This window comes from Bufo bufo, chromosome 2, assembly GCF_905171765.1.
Source record: "Bufo bufo chromosome 2, aBufBuf1.1, whole genome shotgun sequence".
Taxonomy (NCBI): domain Eukaryota; kingdom Metazoa; phylum Chordata; class Amphibia; order Anura; family Bufonidae; genus Bufo; species Bufo bufo.
This window is the reverse complement of record NC_053390.1, coordinates 466,669,421-466,692,756: the sequence shown is the minus strand read 5'-3', so window position 1 is coordinate 466,692,756 and position 23,336 is coordinate 466,669,421. Positions and strand designations below refer to the sequence as shown.

The 23,336-nt window shown below is 46.5% G+C and overlaps 1 protein-coding gene across 1 annotated transcript in view; it reads right to left on the bottom strand.

The window, feature by feature from the left end:
• Positions 1-4,104: 4,104 nt before the first annotated feature.
• LOC120990928 (calcium and integrin-binding family member 3-like) overlaps positions 4,105-23,336 on the bottom strand; it is a 131,222-nt gene continuing 111,990 nt past the window's right edge. The window contains exons 6-7 of the mRNA XM_040419819.1: positions 7,239-7,434; positions 4,105-4,126 (exon numbers count right to left, since the gene is read on the bottom strand). Of these exons, the coding sequence (XP_040275753.1) occupies positions 4,105-4,126; positions 7,239-7,434 (218 nt within the window). The remainder of the gene's footprint in view (positions 4,127-7,238; positions 7,435-23,336) is intronic.

The following is a 23,336-nucleotide window of genomic DNA, read 5'->3' as shown; positions in this document are numbered from 1 at the left end:
GTAAGGATAGTCATCTCGTGATGGGATGGACTCTGATTGATATATTTATTGTTATTGGAGTCTGAGTTTTTGACTAGACTCTTAAATGTTTTCAGTAAGGTTGTATTGGTTGGTTTTAATAAATCAGGCCTTGGCCATTTTACCTTGGCCATTGTATACTGTAAATCCCCTCACTACTGACTGTATACTGAACGTTCTCTCACTACTGACTGTATACTGTACATTCACTCACTACAGACAGTACACTAAATGTCCACTCACTGCTGACTGTATACTGTACGTCCATATACTGTACGTCCCTACTGTACGTCGCTATAGCTACTAGAGATGGGTCGTCTTGGAGTGTAATAATATTACAGGCTATAGCTATTAGAGAGGGGTCATTGATCCAGGGAGTTATTTTGATTGCCTGATTGGAGTCGGGAAGTAGGGAAAATTGGCTTCTACCTCACAGTTTTTTTTTTGCCTTCCTCTGGATCAACTTGCAGGATAACATGCCGAACTGGATGGACAAATGTCTTTTTTCGGCCTTATATACTATGTTACTATGTCTTCTCACTACTGACTGTACAGTCGTGGCCAAAAGTTTTGAGAATTACATAAATATTGGAAATTGGAAAAGTTGCTGCTTAAGTTTTTACAATAGCAATTTGCATATACTCTAGAATGTTATGAAGAGTGATCAGATGAATTGCATAGTCCTTCTTTGCCATGAAAATTTACGTAATCCCAAAAAAACCTTTCCACTGCATTTCATTGCTGTCATTAAAGGACCTGCTGAGATCATTTCAGTAATCCTCTTGTTAACTCAGGTGAGAATGTTGACGAGCACAAGGCTGGAGATCATTATGTCAGGCTGATTGGGTTAAAATGGCAGACTTGACATGTTAAAATGAGGGTGATGCTTGAAATCATTGTTCTTCCATTGTTAACCATGGTGACCTGCAAAGAAAAGCGTGCAGCCATCATTGCGTTGCATAAAAATGGCTTCACAGGCAAGGATATTGTGGCTACTAAGATTGCACCTCAATCAACAACTTATAGGATCATCAAGAACTTCAAGGAAAGAGGTTCAATTCTTGTTAAGAAGGCTTCAGGGCGTCCAAGAAAGTCCAGCAAGCGCCAGGATCGTCTCCTAAAGAGGATTCAGCTGCGGGATTGGAGTGCCACCAGTGCAGAGCTTGCTCAGGAATGGCAGCAGGCAGGTGTGAGCGCATCTGCATGCACAGTGAGGCGAAGACATTTGGAAGATGGCCTGGTGTCAAAAAGGCCAGCAAAGAAGCCACTTCTCTCCAAAAAAAACATCAGGGACAGATTGATCTTCTGCAGAAAGTATGGTGAATGGACTGCTGAGGACTGGGGCAAAGTCATATTCTCAGATGAAGCCTCTTTCCGATTGTTCGGGGCATCTGGAAAAAGGCTTGTCCAGAGAAGAAAAGGTGAGCGCTACCATCAGTCCTGTGTCATGCCAACAGTAAAGCATCCTGAGACCATTCATGTGTGGGGTTGCTTCTCATCCAAGGGAGTGGGCTCACTCACAATTTTGCCCCAAAACACAGCCATGAATAAAGAATGGTACCAAAACACCCTCCAACAGCAACTTCTTCCAACAATCCAACAACAGTTTGGTGAAGAACAATGCAGTTTCCAGCACGATGGAGCACCGTGCCATAAGGCAAAAGTGATAACCAAGTAGCTCGGGGACCAAAATGTTGACATTTTGGGTCCATGGCCTGGAAACTCCCCAGATCTTAATCCCATTGAGAACTTGTGGTCAATCCTCAAGAGGCGGGTGGACAAACAAAAACCCACTAATTCTGACAAACTCCAAGAAGTGATTATGAAAGAATGGGTTGCTATCAGTCAGGAATTGGCCCAGAAGTTGATTGAGAGCATGCCCAGTCGGATTGCAGAGGTCCTGAAAAAGAAGGGCCAACACTGCAAATACTGACTCTTTGCATAAATGTCATGTAATTGTCGATAAAAGCCTTTGAAACGTATGAAGTGCGTGTAATTATATTTCACTACATCACAGAAACAACTGAAACAAAGATCTAAAAGCAGTTTAGCAGCAAACTTTGTGAAAACTAATATTTCTGTCATTCTCAAAACTTTTGGCCACGACTGTATACTGAACTTCCCCTCACAACTGACTGTATGCTATACAGCTCACTACTGACTAAACTGTACATTCTGTCACTACTGACTGTATACTGTATGTCCTCTCACTAATGACTGTATACTGTACGCCCCCCCCCCACTACTGACTGTATACTGAATGTCCCTTTACTACTTACTGTATACTGAACGTCCTCTCACAACTGACTGTATACTGTATATCTCACTACTAACTGTATACTGTACACTGAAAGTCCCCTCACTGCTGACTGTATACTGTACGTGCCATTACTACTGACTGTATACTGGATGTCCTCTCATAACTTACTGTATACTGTACATCCCCTCACTACCTAAAGAGGACCTTTCATCTGTTTTACTTATAGGAGCTAAATACCTGTACTTGCGGGGTACCCAACGCTGATGCTGCCACCCGTTTATTTTATTTTTAAACATCACCCCTACGCCCCGCTGCGCCTTCCTGAAGTTTTCGTGCTCAGTATGTAAATACTGAGCATCAGTACAGGGAGAAGGAGACGCCCACTGGGAAACCCTGGCGTCTCGACCTCCCTGTTTCGATCCTCAGTATTTACATACTGAGCACGAAAACTTCAGGCGAGTGCAGCGGGGTGTAGGGGTGATGTTTAAAAAACAGAACAAACGGGTGGCAGAATCAGCGGGGGGTACCCCGCAAGTACAGGTATTTAGCTCCTATAAGTAAAACAGATGAAAGGTCCTCTTTAATGTATATTGTACACTAAATGTCCCCTCCCTATTTACTGTATACTGTACATCCCCTCACTACTGACTGTAATGAACGTCCCCTCACAACTGCTGTATAGTGAATGTTCCCTCACCACTGACTGTATACTGAACATCCCCTCACTTCTGACTATATACTGTATAATGTACGTCTCCTCACTATTGACTAGGAGAAGGGCCAAGCCAATTTTGCAGCAACTACATTATAATCGGCTTGAATTAAACACTGTTTCTTGCTAGCGCCCTCTGCTGGTCACCAGTGGGAAATGCAAAATATTTTTTCATAATTCCGGACAAGTGGGGGGAAAAAAACATTTGGAAAAATATCAGTTGTGACGGTAGTTAATTAGGGCAGAATGGGAATCTGGTTTGTCTTTCTTATTGTTAAGACATTGACTTCACTAAAGGGAGTGGAATAACAAGAGCTAATTGCAATGCATCCTGGGAGATACAGCTTCTTGAAGAGCTGCTACCCTCTCACAGAAAGAAAGTCATACAGATACAAATAAAAACGAACAAACAAGTTTTCAATTTGTGGGTTAACCCCTTTAAATAGTTGATGAACTACTATGTGAATACAGTGTCAGTGGGCTAGTCCAAGTGCAGTTTTTGTTACAAGTTTTATAAACTTACAGCAAAATGCCATGGTTTTGTGAAAACCGCAGCACAAACAGCAGTATGACCACCACATGAGAATGGACCCTAATGGACCACTACCCTGTTTCCTCCCTCTCTTAATTGACTGGTCCTTGACAGAAGAATGAGAGACAGGAGGTTTTCAAGCAGAAGCCTTCTAAAGTGAGGAGGTTTGTATGCATGTTGCTGTTGGTTTTGGTGCTATGGAATAGGCAGCTGTGGCTGGTGATTCCTTGCTTACTGACACATAGCCAGTGAGGAAGTCAATCCCAAATCTGGGTTACAGCCCAGGGCCTATAGACTACTTAATCCGCCACTGAGAATAGAGATGATATCGGCAATTGTTCCACTAATCTCTTAACAGGCACAGATCGTAGTCTGTTCTTAGCACTGCATTGGCAAATGGTTGCCTCAATGGTTGCTTTGCATAATGCCCACACGTCCATGTTTAGTGCATCTGTCCAAAATAGGTGCATTATGTTCAGAGATTTTATGAGAAAATGCATTTGTGAAGCATCTTTATTTTACATTTCTATGTACAGTATACAAGTGAAAGCAGGAAATTGAACAGCTCTTTACGTGCAGCCTTTAAATCCGGATATGAAATGTGCTGAAATAAAAAACAAAAATATTGGATCAATTAGATTTACAATTTATATTACAAAATCAGTAAAAAGGCTTTGCTCACAATACTGTAATACTTTCTGTGATTAACATCATGGTTCAATGTTTAAGGGGATTCCAAGGAATCAGAAAGATCCAACTGATGTACTGTGTAATGAGGATCATTAGGTTTCCAATGTGCTTGATGGCAAGACTGACAGAAGACTATACTGTGCAGCATAGTTACGAAAGTGCCATTTGTCAATGTACAGGCTTCCCCTGCACAAATAACAGCAACAATCATAATGAATAGTGATGAGCGGCATAGGCAATATTCAAATTTGCGATATTTTGTGAATTTTTGGCTGAATATTCGCCATAAATTCGCGAATTCGAGATCTCCAGTCATTGTTTACTTGATTGCGAAAATTGGCAATGTAATATATTCACGATAAATTTGCAATAAATTTGCAATTAGAATATTCAACACTATTCGCAAAAACGAATATATAGCACTATATTCTAAATATTCGCAAATTCTCGATGTGGAGATATTCGCGATTAAAATTCGCGATTCGAATATTCACACTCAACACTAATAATGAATAGAATAGACTGAGCTATAAAGCCAGGCCTCCATGCTCTATTTTTCTGAATGTACAGTATGTATGACAGTCTGGTGTGTCTCTGAGCCCAGAAAAATTATGTGAAGATCTTTTAAAGCAAAAATCCTGAAGAGATGCATAGTGATATAATTTCAATAGTGTAAATACTTTTCAGTATCTTCAGGGATTCCAGGTTTTATAAACTGATGGATAAAAGTGGAGTAAAGTTTAATACAAACAATTTATGTCACTTAGAATTTGAAGTCCTAGAAACTTTATGAATTGGGGTGGTCATTTGAAAGGAATTTTGAATTTTATTTGCTCAATTATATGTGAAGGCATCAAAGGCCGATTTTTCTAGATTAATTTTAACCCCTTACCGCTCAGTGCTGCAACATTGATGGTACGGGCTCAGCTGTAATATACAGCTGGCCCCCTGCACTCACTGCTTGAATTGTTAATAACTCTGATCCTGCTGTCAATAGCCACTGACATCTGAGCAGTTAGACAGATGGAACTCCCTCTGTCCTCCGATCAGCACCTTTGAAAACGCAATCATGGGGTGCTGAGCAGTTATTATGGATCCAGCTGCTTTCTAAAGGCCCCCAGTCCTGCTACGTTACTGCCTTTTTTATATCTTGCCTCTTCCGGGATGTAACAGAATCCAGGTCAAAATCCCTATACACTGTAAGGCCTCATGCACACGACAGTATTTTTTCACGGTCCGCAAAACGGGGTTCCGTTGGTCCGTGATCCGTGACCGTTTTTTCGTCCGTGGGTCTTCCTTGATTTTTGGAGGATCCACGGACATGAAAAAAAAGTCGTTTTGGTGTCCGCCTGGCCATGCGGAGCCAAACGGATCCGTCCTGACTTACAATGCAAGTCAATGGGGACGGATCCGTTTGATGTTGACACAATATGGTGCAATTGCAAACGGATCCGTCCCCCATTGACTTTCAATGTAAAGTCAGGAGTCCCTTTTATACCATAGGATCGGAGTTTTCTCCAATCCGATGGTATATTTTAACTTGAAGCGTCCCCATCACCATGGGAACGCCTCTATGTTAGCATATACCATCGGATTTGAGTTAGATCGTGAAACTCATATCCGACAGTATATTCTAACACAGAGGCGTTCCCATAGCGATGGGGACGCTTCAAGTTAGAATATACTACGAACTGTGTACATGACTGCCCCCTGCTGCCTGGCAGCACCCGATCTCTTACAGGGGGCTGTGATCAGCACAATTAACCCCTCAGGTGCCGCACCTGAAGGGGTTAATTGTGCGTATCATAGACCCCTGTAAGATATCAGGGGCTGCCAGGCGGCAGGGGGCAGACCCCCCTCCCTCTCCAGTTTAAAAATATCATTGGTGGCACAGTGTGCGGCCCCCCCTTCCTCCTTTTATTGTATTATCATTGGTGGCCAGTGTGCGCCCCCCCCCGCCCCCCCTCCCTCTATTGTATTATCATTGGTGGCCAGTGTGCACCCCCCCCGGCCCCCCCTCCCTCCCTTTATTGTATTATCATTGGTGGCCAGTGTGTGGACCCCCCCCGGCCCCCCCTCCCTCCCTCTATTGTATTATCATTGGTGGCCAGTGTGCGCCAACCCCCCCCTCCCTCTATTGTATTAATATCATTGGTGGCCAGTGTGCGGCCTCCCCTCTCCCCCCCCCCTTGATCATTGGTGGCAGCGGATGGCCACCAATGATAATACAATAGAGGGAGGGGGGGGGCCGGGGGGGCCGCACACTGGCCACCAATGATAATACAATAGAGGGAGGGAGGGGGGGCCTGCACACTGGCTACCAATGATAATACAATAAAGGGAGGGAGGGGGGCCGCACTGGCCACCAATGAAATTAAAACTGGGGAGGGAGGGGGGTCTGCCCCCTGCTGCCTGGCAGCCCCTGATCTCTTACAGGGGGCTATGATACGCACAATTAACCCCTTCAGGTGCAGCACCTGAGGGGTTAATTGTGCGGATCACAGCCCCCTGTAAGAGATCGGGTGCTGCCAGGCAGCAGGGGGCAGTCATGTACACAGTTCGTAGTATATTCTAACTTGAAGCGTCCCCATCACCATGGGAACGCCTCTGTGTTAGAATATACTGTCTGAAAAAGCTTTTATGCAGACGGATCTACGGACACGGATCACGGACACGGATGCAAATCTTGTGTGCATCCGTGTTTTTTCACGGACCCATTGACTTGAATAGGTCCATGAACCGTTGTCCGTCAAAAAAATAGGACAGGTCATATTTTTTGGACGGACAGGATACACGGATCACGGAGGCGGATGACAAACGGTGCATTTTCCGAGTTTTCAACGGACCCATTGAAAGTCAATGGGTCTGCAGAAAATCACGGAAAACGGAACAATGGCCACGGGTGCACACAACGGTCGTGTGCATGAGGCCTTAGACAGAAGGTGTTACACTATACACTATAGTGTAGGGTGAATAAATCTATTAAACTAATAATTGTACAACATGTCAAGTGTGATTTCTGATACCTGAGAAAGTCTGGTGCTCTCACGATCATGTGCTGGAAATCTTCCAATGATAGCTTTCCATCATTATCTACATCAGCCTCATCTATCACCTTCTCACAAACTAGACACACTTCCTCTGGTGTTAACTCATTCCGGGTGAGCTTATTCAGTGTTTTTTCCAGGTCTGATTTACATATATAATCATCATTATTGAAATCTAGGAAAATAGATTGGAAACAAAAAGAAATGTAATGGAGAAGTTGAAACAAAATGAAATTACATTTTGACAGCGAGATTCAATTTATGCTGTGGATTTCATAATTTGCATTGCAAATTTATAGCAAAATCTGCATTAAAAACCTGCAGGTAAGCAATTCCACAGCAAAACGACAATCTTAAATCAGTTGTGCAGTGGCTTAATACTCATGACTTATCTATCGATCTCATATCTCTCTGCAGTACCCCAGAACAGGGTACTTACAAAATGTTTTTGTTATGTAATGTGGTTTAATATGTTAATGCCTTGTAATGTACCAGCATATCTCGGTATGGATCAGTTGGGGTTAATAATACTGCACCTGCATGAAGTTAGGAGATGGTCCTGGATCTGCCCATAGCTCAGTTAGTTGTGTGTTAGTGAGGAAGTGATAGGGCTCACTTCTCAGAGAACTAGACCTGGACTCCAGAGAATCACTATCTCTGGGAGATATACCATCTCTATTTTAAAGTATTCTAGAAAAAAAGGGAAAAGAATTAGAAGGTCCAGAATCTGCAGTCAATCAGTATAAGTATTTGAGTTAGGGTCCATTCACACGTCTGCAAAATGGGTCCGCATCCGTTCCACAATTTTGCGGAACAGATGCGGACTCATTCATTTTCAAAGGGGCCGGAATGTGCTGTCCGTATCCGCACTTCAGGATCCACACTTCCGTTCCACCAAAAAATAGAACATGTCCTATTCTTGTGGTCAAGAATAGGCATTTTCTATGAGACTGCCGGTGATGTGCGTTCCGCAAAATGTGAAACGCACATTGCCGGTGTGCGTGTTTTGCGGATCCGCAAAACATATACGGACGCGTGAATGGACCCTTAGTCTGTAAGGTATTTACTATTAGGCTAATAGAGACTTTACTGCAGTAAGAGGGACATTGCTAATACACCCTTTACACTTGGACACTGTCTGGGCCACCGTATCTTACTCCTGTACCCCTCAGCTGGGAGTTACAGCCACATTATGCAGAAAGAGACTTTGGAGAGATAGAGGGAAGGAGTACTATAATCCCCATCCTGGCCTATATCCATACATTGCTATCTGGGAAGATTTGAACAGAGAATTGTTTGGAACTGTGTTTTGATACCTTTGGATGTACTACAACTTCCATTCTACGCTTTAGTAAAGGGAAATGTTTATCTTCTACAACTGGCCTGGTTACTGACTCCAGCACCATCCACATCTCCAACCTTGTACCTGCACCAAACCCACAACACAAAGGGCACCCCAACTAGAACCAGGCAGGAGCCCTAACATGAGGGTGTGCTCTGAAAGGAGAAAGGGTGCACCCTGCTATCATTGCCCGCGCCCTAGGGAGCATCAGTGTGAGGATTGCCCCTGTGATTTACTGTTGCATCCAGAGCCAGTACTACTATAATCCTCCCGTCCTCCATGGCTTGTGGCATATCTGTCTATCTACTACTTGTGAAGAAAAACCAAGTAAGCAAATAGAATGATTCACACCAATTTTCAATAGCAAGGGTGGACACGGACAGCCCCGTGCAATAAGCGTGTTTGAGAGCATCATACCTCCGATGGAAAAGCTAGAAAAAGAAAAAAAATCCATACATAAACACACATTATAAAGAAGCCATCCACACATAGGACACATGACGCACAAAAGCCACTGACACACAGGACACATGACATACACACTCCAATTGTATATAAGAGAGGTAATGCACCACTCACACATAGGACACATGAAACAAAAATACAGTAATATATGATCTCTCCTTGAATGTTCTCATGTTCAGATCTTCCCATTTATAGTCATTCAAGGAGTTGGCCATTATCTATCACTAGCTGCACATGTGTTGGGAACAACATATACATGCACCTTGTAAGAACATGCAGCTTGAGAGGACTTTGAGAGGCAGTAATCCAATGAGGAGTGCAACATATTATAATATATTCTTATTTGTTTAACATGTTTGGTCTTATCACTTTTCAGCACAATGCACAATGCAGCACAATGCACCCTCAACCACTCCCTCATAGATTGTAAATTAGATGAGAGTGCCCCCCAAACCGAAAAAGTGAAGTAATGAGTATTTGGGGTTTAGACATAAATGCTGTAGTGTCCTGGTCCATGTTCTCCATGCTGTCATAATAAGGGGATTTACTTTAAAGGTCTTCTGGAGTATCTGACTATAGAGTATACGGAAGACAGGTCAGTGAAGTATCTGGGAAGAACTGTTGCTCAAGAAGGTAGTCTGTGAAACTAGAACTGTTAGCTAATCCCCACCTCCCTAAGTTGGGCTGTCCAATTGTACAAACTAAGGTTTTAGAGGAAATTCTCCTTAGTACAATGTTGTTGCAAGACACTTGGGGCTGCCAATAGCTCTATGTGACACCAGTGGTTGAAAGACCAGTAATATGCTTAACATCTCAAATATGTAAGAAAAGATTGCAGTAAATATAAACACATTGGAAAGACTATCATTTTCAAAAGGTTCCCAATTCTCAAGGAATGTGTAGAAGTGGTATTTCAGGTATGTCACAAATGGACATATTATGCTTATAAAGATGAGCGGCCCTTCAGAAACAAGGCTTCCAATTTGTTCTAATTGACCTGAACTCCTGACCAGGGACCATACTGCATGATAGGAAGGAGAAAAATGGGATATATATATATATATAGATATATATAGTAAGAAGGTACCTGCAATCATCGTGGATGGAAGGTATGTGTCACCGAGGTTCTTGGCCTCGGTGAAGTAAGAACCGGTATTTTATGTGTCAGCAGCAGCTATTGCTAATTGACACCGTGAGATTTAGCATGGCTGTCATAGCTGATCCGGGACGATTCTTACTGGGAGTAGTCAAAGTGAGAAAAGGTGACTTTTTTTGTTTATGGACTTGTGTGTGAACAAACACCAAGCCACCTGCGTTTTGTGATACACCTTATCTGCATTTTGTTATACACCAATGTGTGAATAAACACCACTGTTTGAATCAAGAACTGTGTACTTTGCCTCTATACTGCATACGCTAGTCCTAACTACCAGAGCGAATTCCCACAATTGGTGGAGGATGCAGGCAGAAGCAGTGAGGCTGGCGCGAACGCCGATATATTTTTGGGTTTGCATTTTTGGGCACAGTTGTATGTCGTACATCAAACCAGCTGTATTTTAACCCGTGCCCCACAACAAAATAGAGGCTGTTGTGAAGGCCCTCATGGAGGCAAATTTTCAGCAGCAGGAGACCAACCTGCACCAACGGGAGGCTAAGAAGCAGAAGCAAGAGACCAACCAGTTGCTGCTACAACATGTGATGGCTTTGCAGACAGCAGGATCAACCCCAAGCATCCACGATGCCTGGAAAGCAATCTGTGCAGCGATCCCTAAGATGACACTCGCAGACGACATTGAAACCTACCTGGTGATGTACGAGAAAGTGGCCACCAGGGAAAAGCTGCGCCGAGACCAGTGGGCTGAGGTCGTCGCTCCTTTCCTGGCATCAGAGTACCAGCGGGAGTATTTCGACTTGCCGGACGATCAAGCGACCGACTACCCAAAGGTAAAGGGTGAGATTTTGGCAAGACTGGGGGTGAATGTGTTGGTCCGGGCCCAGCGGGTACATCAGTGGTGGTTTAAGCAAGCTGAGCCTGTGAGACCCCAGTATTATGACTTACTCCACCTTTTGCAAAAGTGGCTACAGCCTGATGTGCTGAGTCCCACGGCTATGCTGGATAGACTATTGGCTGACATATTCTGGACAGTGCTGCCACCCCCTCTCCAGCACTGGATCGGCCAGGTATGTCCTGGAAATGCCCTGGAAATGGTGGACCTGGTGGAACGCTATGAGGCCACCAAGAATCTCAAGGAGGGTTCTTTTGGTAGGAGGGCAGGCAAACTCCAGAACTCCCCACCCCAGGCCCACCGGAATGAGCCAATGAAACCCCCCCCGGGAGGTTCCCCCTATGGGCCGGACCCAGTTAATCTGCTGGCGGTGTCAGGAACCTGGCCACTACAGGGCTGAGAGTCCTCATCAGGTTGAGCCCATGGACACTAATTGTGGTCACCGACAATCGCTATATGCTAGGAAACTGTGTGCCACAGTTACCCCGGAGGCTCTAGACCACTTGTGCCAGGTGGAAGTAGGAGACACTCAAGTGGAGGCGCTGCTGGACTCAGGGAGCTTGGTGACCCTGGTAAGGGCTACCCTGGTGCGGTCCGCTGAGTATACTAGCTGGAAAGTGGGGTGATGTGCATTCATGGAGACTTGAAAGACTACCCCACCGCGCTGGTGTCTCTAACCACGGTGGCCGACAGGGAGAGACTTTCCAGGTTTCCCTGCCCTATGGCCGGTTGTGAGAGTTAAGGATACCCCCGAGACAGGAATAAGCCCAGGAGATTGGCCTTGTTCAGGGGGACGACCAGAACCCTGCGAACATGAGGCAGAAGGGCCAGCAGTAGGGGTGACCGCCACTTCGGTGGAAGAGGGGGAGACAACCCCGCGTAGGGTAATGGTGGAAGACGTGGAGGAGTTGCCACCGGGTCCTGGGTTGGCAGACCTCAACGTCTCCGGGGAGAATTTCGGTACAGCCCAACGCAGAGACCCAACCCTATCCCAGGCCTGGGAGAATGTGGTAATACTTGATGCTGTACCCCAACAACCTGGGGCCAAGTCGATGTTTCCCCGTTTTGTGGTTCACCAGTATATGCTATATTGGGTAAACCAGCTGCGGGGTGAACCTGTTGAACAGTTGGTGCTGCCCGGGGCCTATTAAAAAGTTAGAGTTAGCCCACCAACATGTTCTCGGGGGTCATCTGGGACTGCAGAAGACACAGAACCGGATACTACAAGGGTTTTTCTGGCCCAGTATCTTTAGAGAGGTGGATGACTTTTGTAAGACTTGCCCGACCTGCCAAACCACTAGCCCCCAGCACCTGTTCCGCAGTCCATTAGTGCCCCTCCCGATTATCGAGGTACCATATGAAAGAATCGCTATGGATCTCGTAGGCCCAGTACCGAAGTCCGCTAGGGGGCACCAACACATCTTGGTTGTCCTGGACTACGCCACTCGGTACCCGGAGGCGGTGCCACTGCAACATACCTCGGCCAAACTCATAGCAAAAGAGTTAATGGAGATGTTTTCCCAAGTGGGGATGCCCAAAGAGGTTCTGATTGACCAGGGGACTCCTTTTATGTCCAAGGTCATGCAATGGCTCTGTAAATTGCTGAATATCAAACAGATACGGACATCCGTCTATCACCCGCAAACTGATGGCCTAATAGAAAGGTTTAATCAAACGTTAAAAACTATGTTAAAATGAGTAGAAGCTAAGGATGGAAAGGACTGGGACCTCCTTCTGCCCTATCTTATGTTCTCAGTGCTAGAGGTGCCCCAGGCCTCTACTGGGTTCTCACCCTTCGAACTGCTATATGGCAGACATCCTCATGGTCTGTTGGACATAGCCAAAGAGGCGTAGGAGCAGCAACCCACACCATATAAAAGTGTTGTTGAATACGTCAACCAGATGCAGGAACGTATGGAAACCGTGTTGCCGCTGGTAAAGGAACACATGGAGGAAGCTCAGCGAGCTCAAAGTTGGGTGTATAATCGGCAGGGTCGGGTCTGGATCTTTAACCCAGAAGATCAGGTTTTGGTTCTGGTACTGACAGTGGACAGTAAGTTACTGGCTAGGTGGCAGGGACCCTATGAAGTACTCAAAAAGGTTGGAGAAGTGTACCATGTGAATTCACTTAAACTGTGGAAGGATAGGGAGACCATTACTGACGATAGCCCGCGGCCGAGTTTTCTAGGGGGAGAGGTTCCAGCCCCTAAGTCTGATGTAAGGGAAGCGGTTGTCACAGTGAAGATTGCTGACAGCCTCTTCTCTAAACAGACTCAGGAGGCCAGGGAGTTCGTCAGCAGGAACATGGATGTGTTCTCAGACCTCCCTGGACGCACTTCCATAATCCAGCATGACATTGTCACTGAGCCTCAGGCCAAAATCCGGTTGAAACCATACCGGGTACACGAGGCTCGGCGACAGGCCATGTCTGAGGAAGTACAAATAATGCTGCAACTAGACGTCATCGAGGAGTCTAGAAGCGAGTTGGCCAGCCCTATAGTACTGATACCCAAACTGGACGGGACGTTGCGGTTTTGTAACGATTTTCGAAAATTAAATGAGGTATCTAAGTTTGACGCGTATCCCATGAGCTGATTGAGAGGTTAGGACAAGCCCGGTATTTTTCTGTTTTGGACCTCACCAAAGGGTACTGGCAGGTACCATTAAGGGAGGCTGCCAAAGAGAAAACGGCCTTCATCACACCAGAGGGGCTGTACCAGTATAATGTGTTACCCTTTGGTCTGCATGGCACCCCCACCACTTTCCAAGGGCTAATGGACATTGTGCTGCAACCACGCTTTGGCTTACCTAGACGATATTGTCATCCACAGTACCGACTGGGAAAGTCACCTGCCCAAAGTGCAGACTGTAGTAGACTCCCTTCGAAAAGCTGGACTAACCGCTAACCCAAAAAAATGCATGATAGGGTTAGAGGAGACAAAATATCTGGGGTATGTCATTGGGCACGTAGTGATCAAACCCCAAGTAAACAAAATAGAGGCGATAAGAAATTGGCCCCGACCTGTCACCACTAAACAAGTAAAGTCGTTCCTAAGAATGATAGGCTATTACATGAGATTTGTTCCCCATTTTGCCACTATAGCCATGCCCTTGACAGAGATCTTGAAGGGACGAAAATCAGTGACGGTTCACTGGGATGAGCAGGCGGAAGAGGATTTTTTCACTTTGAAATCGGCCCTATGCGGGTCACTGGTTTTGGTGACGCCCGACTTCAATAGGGAGTTTGTGGTACAGACAGAAGCCTCCGAAGTAGGCCTCGGTGGTGTACTCTCTCAGGAAGTCAACGGAGAGGAGCATCCCGTTGTCATTTTAAGCCGCAAGCTCATCCCAGCCGAAACCAGGTATAGTATACTGGGATAGAGAGTGCCTGGCTATCAAGTGGGCACTTGAGTCTCTCCGCTACTATTTGTTGGGGAGAAAGTTCCGCCTGGTGACTGACCACTCCCCTCTCAATTGGATGAGCCAGGCCAAAGAGAGAAATGCCCAAGTCACCAGGTGGTTCCTGTCCTTACAGAACTTTAAGTTCTCCGTGGAACACAGGAGAGGCCGGTTGCAGGGAAATGCGGATGCCCTGTCCCGGGTATACTGTAGGTGTTCACCCCCTCAGGGTTAAACAAAGGTGGGGGTATGTAAGAAGGTACCTGCAATCATCATGGATAGAAGGTATGTGTCACCGAGGTTCCTGGCCTCGGTGAAGTAAGAGCCGCTATTTTATGTGTCAGCACTAGTTATTGCTAATTGACACCGTGAGATTTAGCATGGCTGTCATAGCTGATCCGGGACAATTCTTACTGGGAGTAGTCAAAGTGCTGGGTCGGTGACTACTCCCCATGTTCCAGGCCGGGTTTTGCCAGGCTGGATTTGAGGTTTGAGCTGGGCTGGAGGACTCAGGCCCCTCTAAAGGTGAACAGGCCGCCTATGGACTTGATGAGGCTGAACTGCTAACAGGGTGTGAATTAACACCAGGGAGAAAAGGTGACTTATTATTTATAGACTTTCCTTGTATGTGAACAAACACCAAGCCACCTGCGTTTTGTGATACACCTTATCTACATCTACCAATGTGTGAATAAACACCACTGTTTGATTCAAGAACTGTGTACTTTGCCTCTATACTGCATCCACTAGTCCTAACTACCAGAGTGAATCCCCACTATATATATATATATATATATATATATATATAAAAACGAAGAAAGGACAGCACTCCAAGTAAAAATATGATGGTCTTTAATCACCCATGTAGATGGCAACGTTTCAGCTCCAAACAAGAGCCTTTCTCAAACAAGAGCCTTTCCTTTTTTATATATATATATATATATATATATATATATATATAGAAATGGACAGCACATCCAGTAGAAAAAATCTAAAATATTTATTCAGCCACAGTGGCACAAAGAGGCAACGTTTCGGCTCAAAAACCCAGAGCCTTTCTCAAGCTTGAGAAAGGCTCTGGGTTTTGAGCCGAAACGTCGCCTCTTTGTGCCACTGTGGCTGAATAAATATTTTAGATTTTTTCTACTGGATGTGCTGTCCATTTCTATCTACATACCTTGGGTAAGCAGTGACAACCCTGGACATAGCACCCATTATATTGTTGTGTATTGGTGCTGCCATACTTTTCCTTGTTATATATATATATATATATATATATATATATATATATAAGAAAGAAAGGAGATGGCAGCACCGTCACAGATAAAAATGGATGAAGGGTGCAAAAAGCCCAGTATGGATATAAGCCAATCCAATGAAATGTAAACGATGAAAAGAAGGGCAGCACTCCAATAGATAAAAAATGAAAAACCTTTATTTACCCAAATAAAGGTTTTTCATTTTTTATCTATTGGAGTGCTGCCCTTCTTTTCATCGTTTATATATATATACACTCACCTAAAGAATTATTAGGAACACCATACTAATACGGTGTTGGACCCCTTTTGCCTTCAGAACTCCCTTAATTCTACGTGGCATTGATTCAACAAGGTGCTGATAGCATTCTTTAGAAATGTTGGCCCATTTTGATAGGATAGCTTCTTGCAGTTGATGGAGATTTGAGGGATGCACATCCAGGGCACAAAGCTCCCATTCCACCACATCCCAAAGATGCTCTATTGGGTTGAGATCTGGTGACTGTGGGGGCCATTTTAGTACAGTGAACTCATTGTCATGTTCAAGAAACCAATTTGAAATGATTTGAGCTTTGTGACATGGTGCATTATCCTGATTGAAGTAGCCATCAGAGGATGGGTACATGGTGGTCATGAAGGGATGGACATGGTCAGAAACAATGCTCAGGTAGCCCGTGGCATTTAAACGATGCCCAATTGGCACTAAGGGGCCTAAAGTGTGCCCAGAAAACATCCCCCACACCATTACAACACCACCATCAGCCTGCACAGTGGTAACAAGGCATGATGGATACATGTTCTCAATCTGTTTACGCCAAATTCGGACTCTACCATTTGAATGTCTCAACAGAAATCGAGACTCATCAGACCAGGCAACATTTTTCCAGTCTTCAACAGTCCAATTTTGGGGAGCTCGTGCAAATTGTAGCCTCTTTTTCCTTTTTGTAGTGGAGATGAGTGGTACCCGGTGGGGTCTTCTGCTGTTGTAGCCCATCCGCCTCAAGGTTGTGCGTGTTGTGGCTTCACAAATGCTTTGCTGCATACCTCGGTTGTAACGAGTAATTATTTCAGTCAACGTTGCTCTTCTATCAGCTTGAATCAGTCAGCCCATTCTCCTCTGACCTCTAGCATCCACAAGGCATTTTTGCCCACAGGACTGCCGCATAATGGATGTTTTTCCCTTTTCACACCATTATTTGTAAACCCTAGAAATGGTTGTGCGTGAAAATCCCAGTAACTGAGCAGATTGTGAAATACTCAGACCGGCCCGTCTGGCACCAACAACCATGCCACGCTCAAAATTGCTTAAATCACCTTTCTTTCCCATTCTGACATTCAGTTTGGAGTTCAGGAGATTGTCTTGACCAGGACCACACCCCTTAATGCATTGAAGCAACTGCCATGTGTTTGGTTGACTAGATAATTGCATTAATGAGAAATAGAACAGGTGTTCCTAATAATTCTTTAGGTGAGTGTATATATATATATATATATATATATATATATATATATATATATATATAGATCCATAGAAAAGGTTAGGCAGCACTCCTTCACATGCAATGAATGGTTGTACGGTGCCCGCGGTGGTCCCTCGATACAGGACGGATAAACAACAAAGAAAGTCCGCAGCACTCCTTGAAGTAAAAAATGTGCAGTTTATTCACACATGTCAGAAAATTGACAACGTTTCGGTTCTCTCACAGAACCTTTCTCAAGTCAGAGAGTGCTGGATGTAGAGTGCGATCACATTTGCATTTTCCCTTTCTCAAGTCACGCCTGACTTGAGAAAGGTTCTGTGAGAGAACCGAAACGTTGTCAATTTTCTGACATGTGTGAATAAACTGCACATTTTTTACTTCAAGGAGTGCTGCGGACTTTCTTTGTTGTTATATAAAAGGGTATATTAGATTCAAGGTGCTGATAGGGTCATTCTGAAAAACTTAACACACACGCTACAGTGCAGATCCAAGTCTAATTCTGTGATTAAACGTATACCTGTCACCCAGCGCCTAAAAAATAGGCCTCACATTTATATTCAGCTAAATCTGTCATTACTGGTTTGCCTGTATTAGTGTAATACGGTACCTAAATAGATAGCCAGATAGTGTTAGGTGTCTGTAAAAAAAGGCCTGAATTTTAATTCAATACATTGGCCCGAATAATATTTTTCTTATGGTGGTGAACGGTAACAATGAGGAAAACATCTAGTAAGGTACGCGGACGTGGACATGGTCATGGTGGTGTTAGTGGACCCTCTGGTGCTGGGAGAGGACGTGGCCGTTCTGCCACAGCCACACGTCCTAGTGTACCAACTACCTCAGGTCCCAGTAGCCGCCATAATTTACAGGGATATTTGGTGGGGCCCAATGCCGTTCTAAGGATGGTAAGGCCTGAGCAGGTACAGGCATTAGTCAATTGGGTGGCCGACAGTGCATCCAGCACGTTCACATTATCTCCCACCCAGTCTTCTGCAGAAAGCGCACAGATGGCGCATGAAAACCAAGCCCATCAGTCTGTCACATCACCCCCATGCATATCAGGGAAACTGTCTGAGCCTAAAGTTATGCAGCAGTCTCTTATGCTGTTTGAAGACTCTGCTGGCAGGGTTTCCCAAGGGCATCCACCTAGCCCTTCCCCAGGGGTGGAAGAGAGAGAATGCACTAACGCACAACCACTTATGTTTCCTGATGATGAGGACATTGGAATACCACCTCAGCACGTCTCTGATGATGACGAAACACAGGTGCCAACTGCTGTGTCTTTCTGCAGTGTGCAGACTAAACAGGAGGTCAGGGATCAAGACTGGGTGGAAGATGATGCAGGGGACGATGAGGTCCTAGACCCCACATGGAATGAAGGTCGTGCCACTGACTTTCACAGTTCAGAGGAAGAGGCAGTGGTGAGACCGAGCCAACAGCGTAGTAAAAGAGGGAGCAGTGGGCCAAAGCAGAACACCCGCCGCCAAGAGACTCCGCCTGCTACTGACCGCCGCCATCTGGGACCGAGCACCCCAAAGGCAGCTTCAAGGAGTTCCCTGGCATGGCACTTCTTCAAACAATGTGCTGACGACAAGACCCGAGTGGTTTGCACGCTGTGCCATCAGAGCCTGAAGCGTGGCATTAACGTTCTGAACCTTAGCACAACCTGCATGACCAGGCACCTGCATGCAAAGCATGAACTGCAGTGGAGTAAACACCTTAAAAACAAGGAAGTCACTCAGGCTCCCCCTGCTACCTCTTCTGCTGCTGCCGCCTCGGCCTCTTCTGCTGCTGCCACCGCCTTGGCCTCTTCCTCCGCCTCTGGAGGAACGTTGGCACTTGCCGCCCAGCAAACATGGGATGTACCACCAACACCACCACCTGCGTCACCAAGCATCTCAACCATGTCACACGGCAGCGTTCAGCTCTCCATCTCACAAACATTTGAGAGAAAGCGTAAATTCCCACCTAGCCACCCTCGATCCCTGGCCCTGAATGCCAGCATTTCTAAACTACTGGCCTATGAAATGCTGTCATTTAGGCTGGTGGACACAGACAGCTTCAAACAGCTCATGTCGCTTGCTGTCCCACAGTATGTTGTTCCCAGCCGGCACTACTTCTCCAAGAGAGCCGTGCCTTCCCTGCACAACCAAGTATCCGATAAAATCAAGTGTGCACTGCGCAACGCCATCTGTGGCAAGGTCCACCTAACCACAGATACGTGGACCAGTAAGCACGGCCAGGACGCTATATCTCCCTAACTGCACACTGGGTAAATGTAGTGGCGGCTGGGCCCCAGGCGGAGAGCTGTTTGGCGCACGTCCTTCCGCCGCCAAGGATCGCAGGGCAACATTCTTTGCCTCCTGTCTCCTCCTCCTCCTACTCAGCTTCCTCCTCCTCTTCTTCCACCTGCTCATCCAGTCAGCCACACACCTTCACCACCAACTTCAGCACAGCCCGGGGTAAACGTCAGCAGGCCGTTCTGAAACTCATATGTTTGGGGGACAGGCCCCACACCGCACAGGAGTTGTGGCGGGGTATAGAACAACAGACCGACGAGTGGTTGCTGCCGGTGAGCCTCAAGCCTGGCCTGGTTGTGTGCGATAATGGGCGAAATCTCGTTGCAGCTCTGGGACTAGCCGGTTTGACGCACATCCCTTGCCTGGCGCATGTGCTGAATTTGGTGGTGCAGAAGTTCATTCATAACTACCCCGACATGTCAGAGCTGCTGCATAAAGTGCGGGCCGTCTGTTCGCGCTTCCGGCGTTCACACCCTGCCGCTGCTCGCCTGTCTGCGCTACAGCGTAACTTCGGCCTTCCCGCTCACCGCCTCATATGCGACGTGCCCACCAGGTGGAACTCCACCTTGCACATGCTGGACAGACTGTGCGAGCAGCAGCAGGCCATAGTGGAGTTTCAGCTGCAGCACGCACGGGTCAGTCGCACTGCGGATCAGCCCCACTTCACCACCAATGACTGGGCCTCCATGCGAGACCTGTGTGCCCTGTTGCGCTGTTTCGAGTACTCCACCAACATGGCCAGTGGCGATGACGCCGTTATCAGCGTTACAATACCACTTCTATGTCTCCTTGAGAAAACACTTAGGGCGATGATGGAAGAGGAGGTGGCCCAGGAGGAAGAGGAGGAAGAGGGGTCATTTTTAGCACTTTCAGGCCAGTCTCTACGAAGTGACTCAGAGGGAGGATCCCCGGTACAAAGACAATGTGCCCACCTTACTTCCTACACTGGAGCGTGATAGAAAGATGCGCGAGTACAAGCGCACGTTGGTAGACGCGCTACTGAGAGCATTCCCAAATGTCACAGGGGAACCAGTGGAAGCCCAAGGCGAAGGCAGAGGAGGAGCAAGAGGTCGCCAACGCAGCTGTGTCACGGCCAGCTCCTCTGAGGGCAGGGTTAGCATGGCAGAGATGTGGAAAAGTTTTGTCACCACGCCACAGCTAACTGCACCACCACCTGATACGGAACGTGTTAGCAGGAGGCAACATTTCACTAACATGGTGGAACAGTACCTGTGTACACCCCTCCACGTACTGACTGATGGTTCGGCCCCATTCAACTTCTGGGTCTCCAAATTGTCCACGTGGCCAGAGCTACCCTTTTATGCCTTGGAGGTGCTGGCCTGCCCGGCGGCCAGCGTTTTGTCTGAACGTGTATTCAGCACGGCAGGGGGCGTCATTACAGACAAACGCAGCCGCCTGTCTACAGCCAATGTGGACAAGCTGACGTTCATAAAAATGAACCAGGCATGGATCCCACAGGACCTGTCCATCCCTTGTGCAGATTAGACATTAACTACCTCCCCTTAACAATATATTATTGTACTCCAGGGCACTTCCTCATTCAATCCTATTTTTATTTTTATTTTACCATTATATTGCGGGGCAACCCAAAGTTGAATGAACCTCTCCTCTGTCTGGGTGCCGGGGCCTAAATATGTGACAGTGGCCTGTTCCAGTGGTGGGTGACGTGAAGCCTGATTCTCTGCTATAACATGAAGACTGATTCTCTGCTGACATGAAGCCAGATTCTCTGTTACAGGACCTCTCTCCTCTGCCTGGGTGCCTGGGCCTAAATATGTGACAGTGGCCTGTTCCAGTGGTGGGTGACGTGAAGCCTGATTCTCTGCTATGACATGAAGACTGATTCTCTGCTGACATGAAGCCAGATTCTCTGCTGACATGAAGCCAGATTCTCTGTTACGGGACCTCTCTCCTCTGTCTGGGTGCCGGGGCCTAAATATGTGACAGTGGCCTGTTCCAGTGGTGGGTGACGTGAAGCCTGATTCTCTGCTATAACATGAAGACTGATTCTCTGCTGACATGAAGCCAGATTCTCTGTTACGGGACCTCTCTCCTCTGCCTGGGTGCCTGGGCCTAAATATGTGACAGTGGCCTGTTCCAGTGGTGGGTGACGTGAAGCCTGATTCTCTGCTATAACATGAAGACTGATTCTCTGCTGACATGAAGCCAGATTCTCTGTTACAGGACCTCTCTCCTCTGCCTGGGTGCCTGGGCCTAAATATGTGACAGTGGCCTGTTCCAGTGGTGGGTGACGTGAAGCCTGATTCTCTGCTATGACATGAAGACTGATTCTCTGCTGACATGAAGCCAGATTCTCTGCTGACATGAAGCCAGATTCTCTGTTACGGGACCTCTCTCCTCTGTCTGGGTGCCGGGGCCTAAATATGTGACAGTGGCCTGTTCCAGTGGTGGGTGACGTGAAGCCTGATTCTCTGCTATGACATGAAGACTGATTCTCTGCTGACATGAAGCCAGATTCTCTGCTGACATGAAGCCAGATTCTCTGTTACGGGACCTCTCTCCTCTGTCTGGGTGCCGGGGCCTAAATATGTGACAGTGGCCTGTTCCAGTGGTGGGTGACGTGAAGCCTGATTCTCTGCTATAACATGAAGACTGATTATCTGCTGACATGAAGCCAGATTCTCTGTTACGGGACCTCTCTCCTCTGTCTGGGTGCCGGGGCCTAAATATGTGACTGTGGCCTGTTCCAGTGGTGGGTGACGTGAAGCCTGATTCTCTGCTATGACATGAAGACTGATTCTCTGCTGACATGAAGCCAGATTCTCTGTTACGGGACCTCTCTCCTCTGTCTGGGTGCCGGGGCCTAAATATGTGACAGTGGCCTGTTCCAGTGGTGGGTGACGTGAAGCCTGATTCTCTGCTATAACATGAAGACTGATTCTCTGCTGACATGAAGCCAGATTCTCTGTTACGGGACCTCTCTCCTCTGCCTGGGTGCCTGGGCCTAAATATGTGACAGTGGCCTGTTCCAGTGGTGGGTGACGTAAAGCCTGATTCTCTGCTATGACATGAAGACTGATTCTCTGCTGACATGAAGCCAGATTCTCTGTCACGGGACCTCTCTCCTTTGCCTGGGTGCCTGGGCCTAAATATGTGACAGTGGCCTGTTCCAGTGGTGGGTGACGTGAAGCCTGATTCTCTGCTATGACATGAAGACTGATTTTCTGCTGACATGAAGCCAGATTCTCTGTTACGGGACCTCTCTCCTCTGCCTGGGTGCCTGGGCCTAAATATGTGACAGTGGCCTGTTCCAGTGGTGGGTGACGTGAAGCCTGATTCTCTGCTATGACATGAAGACTGATTCTCTGCTGACATGAAGCCAGATTCTCTGTTACGGGACCTCTCTCCTCTGCCTGGGTGCCGGGGCCTAAATATATGACAATGGACTGTTACAGTGGTGAGTGACGTGAAGCCAGATTCTCTGCTATGGGACCTCTGTCCAATTGATATTGGTTAATTTTTATTTTTTTTATTTTTATTTTAATTCATTTCCCTATCCACATTTGTTTGCAGGGGATTTACCTACATGTTGCTGCCTTTTGCAGCCCTCTAGCTCTTTCCTGGGCTGTTTTACAGCCTTTTTAGTGCCGAAAAGTTCGGGTCCCCATTAACTTCAATGGGGGTCGGGTTCGGGATCCGAACCCGAACATTTCCGGGAAGTTCGGCCGAACTTCTCGAACCCGAACATCCAGGTGTTCGCTCAACTCTAGTTATTAACTATCATGCCTTGTAATGTTATGACATGTGTTGCAAACAGTATAGCCATGCATGGATGGAATAGCCAAG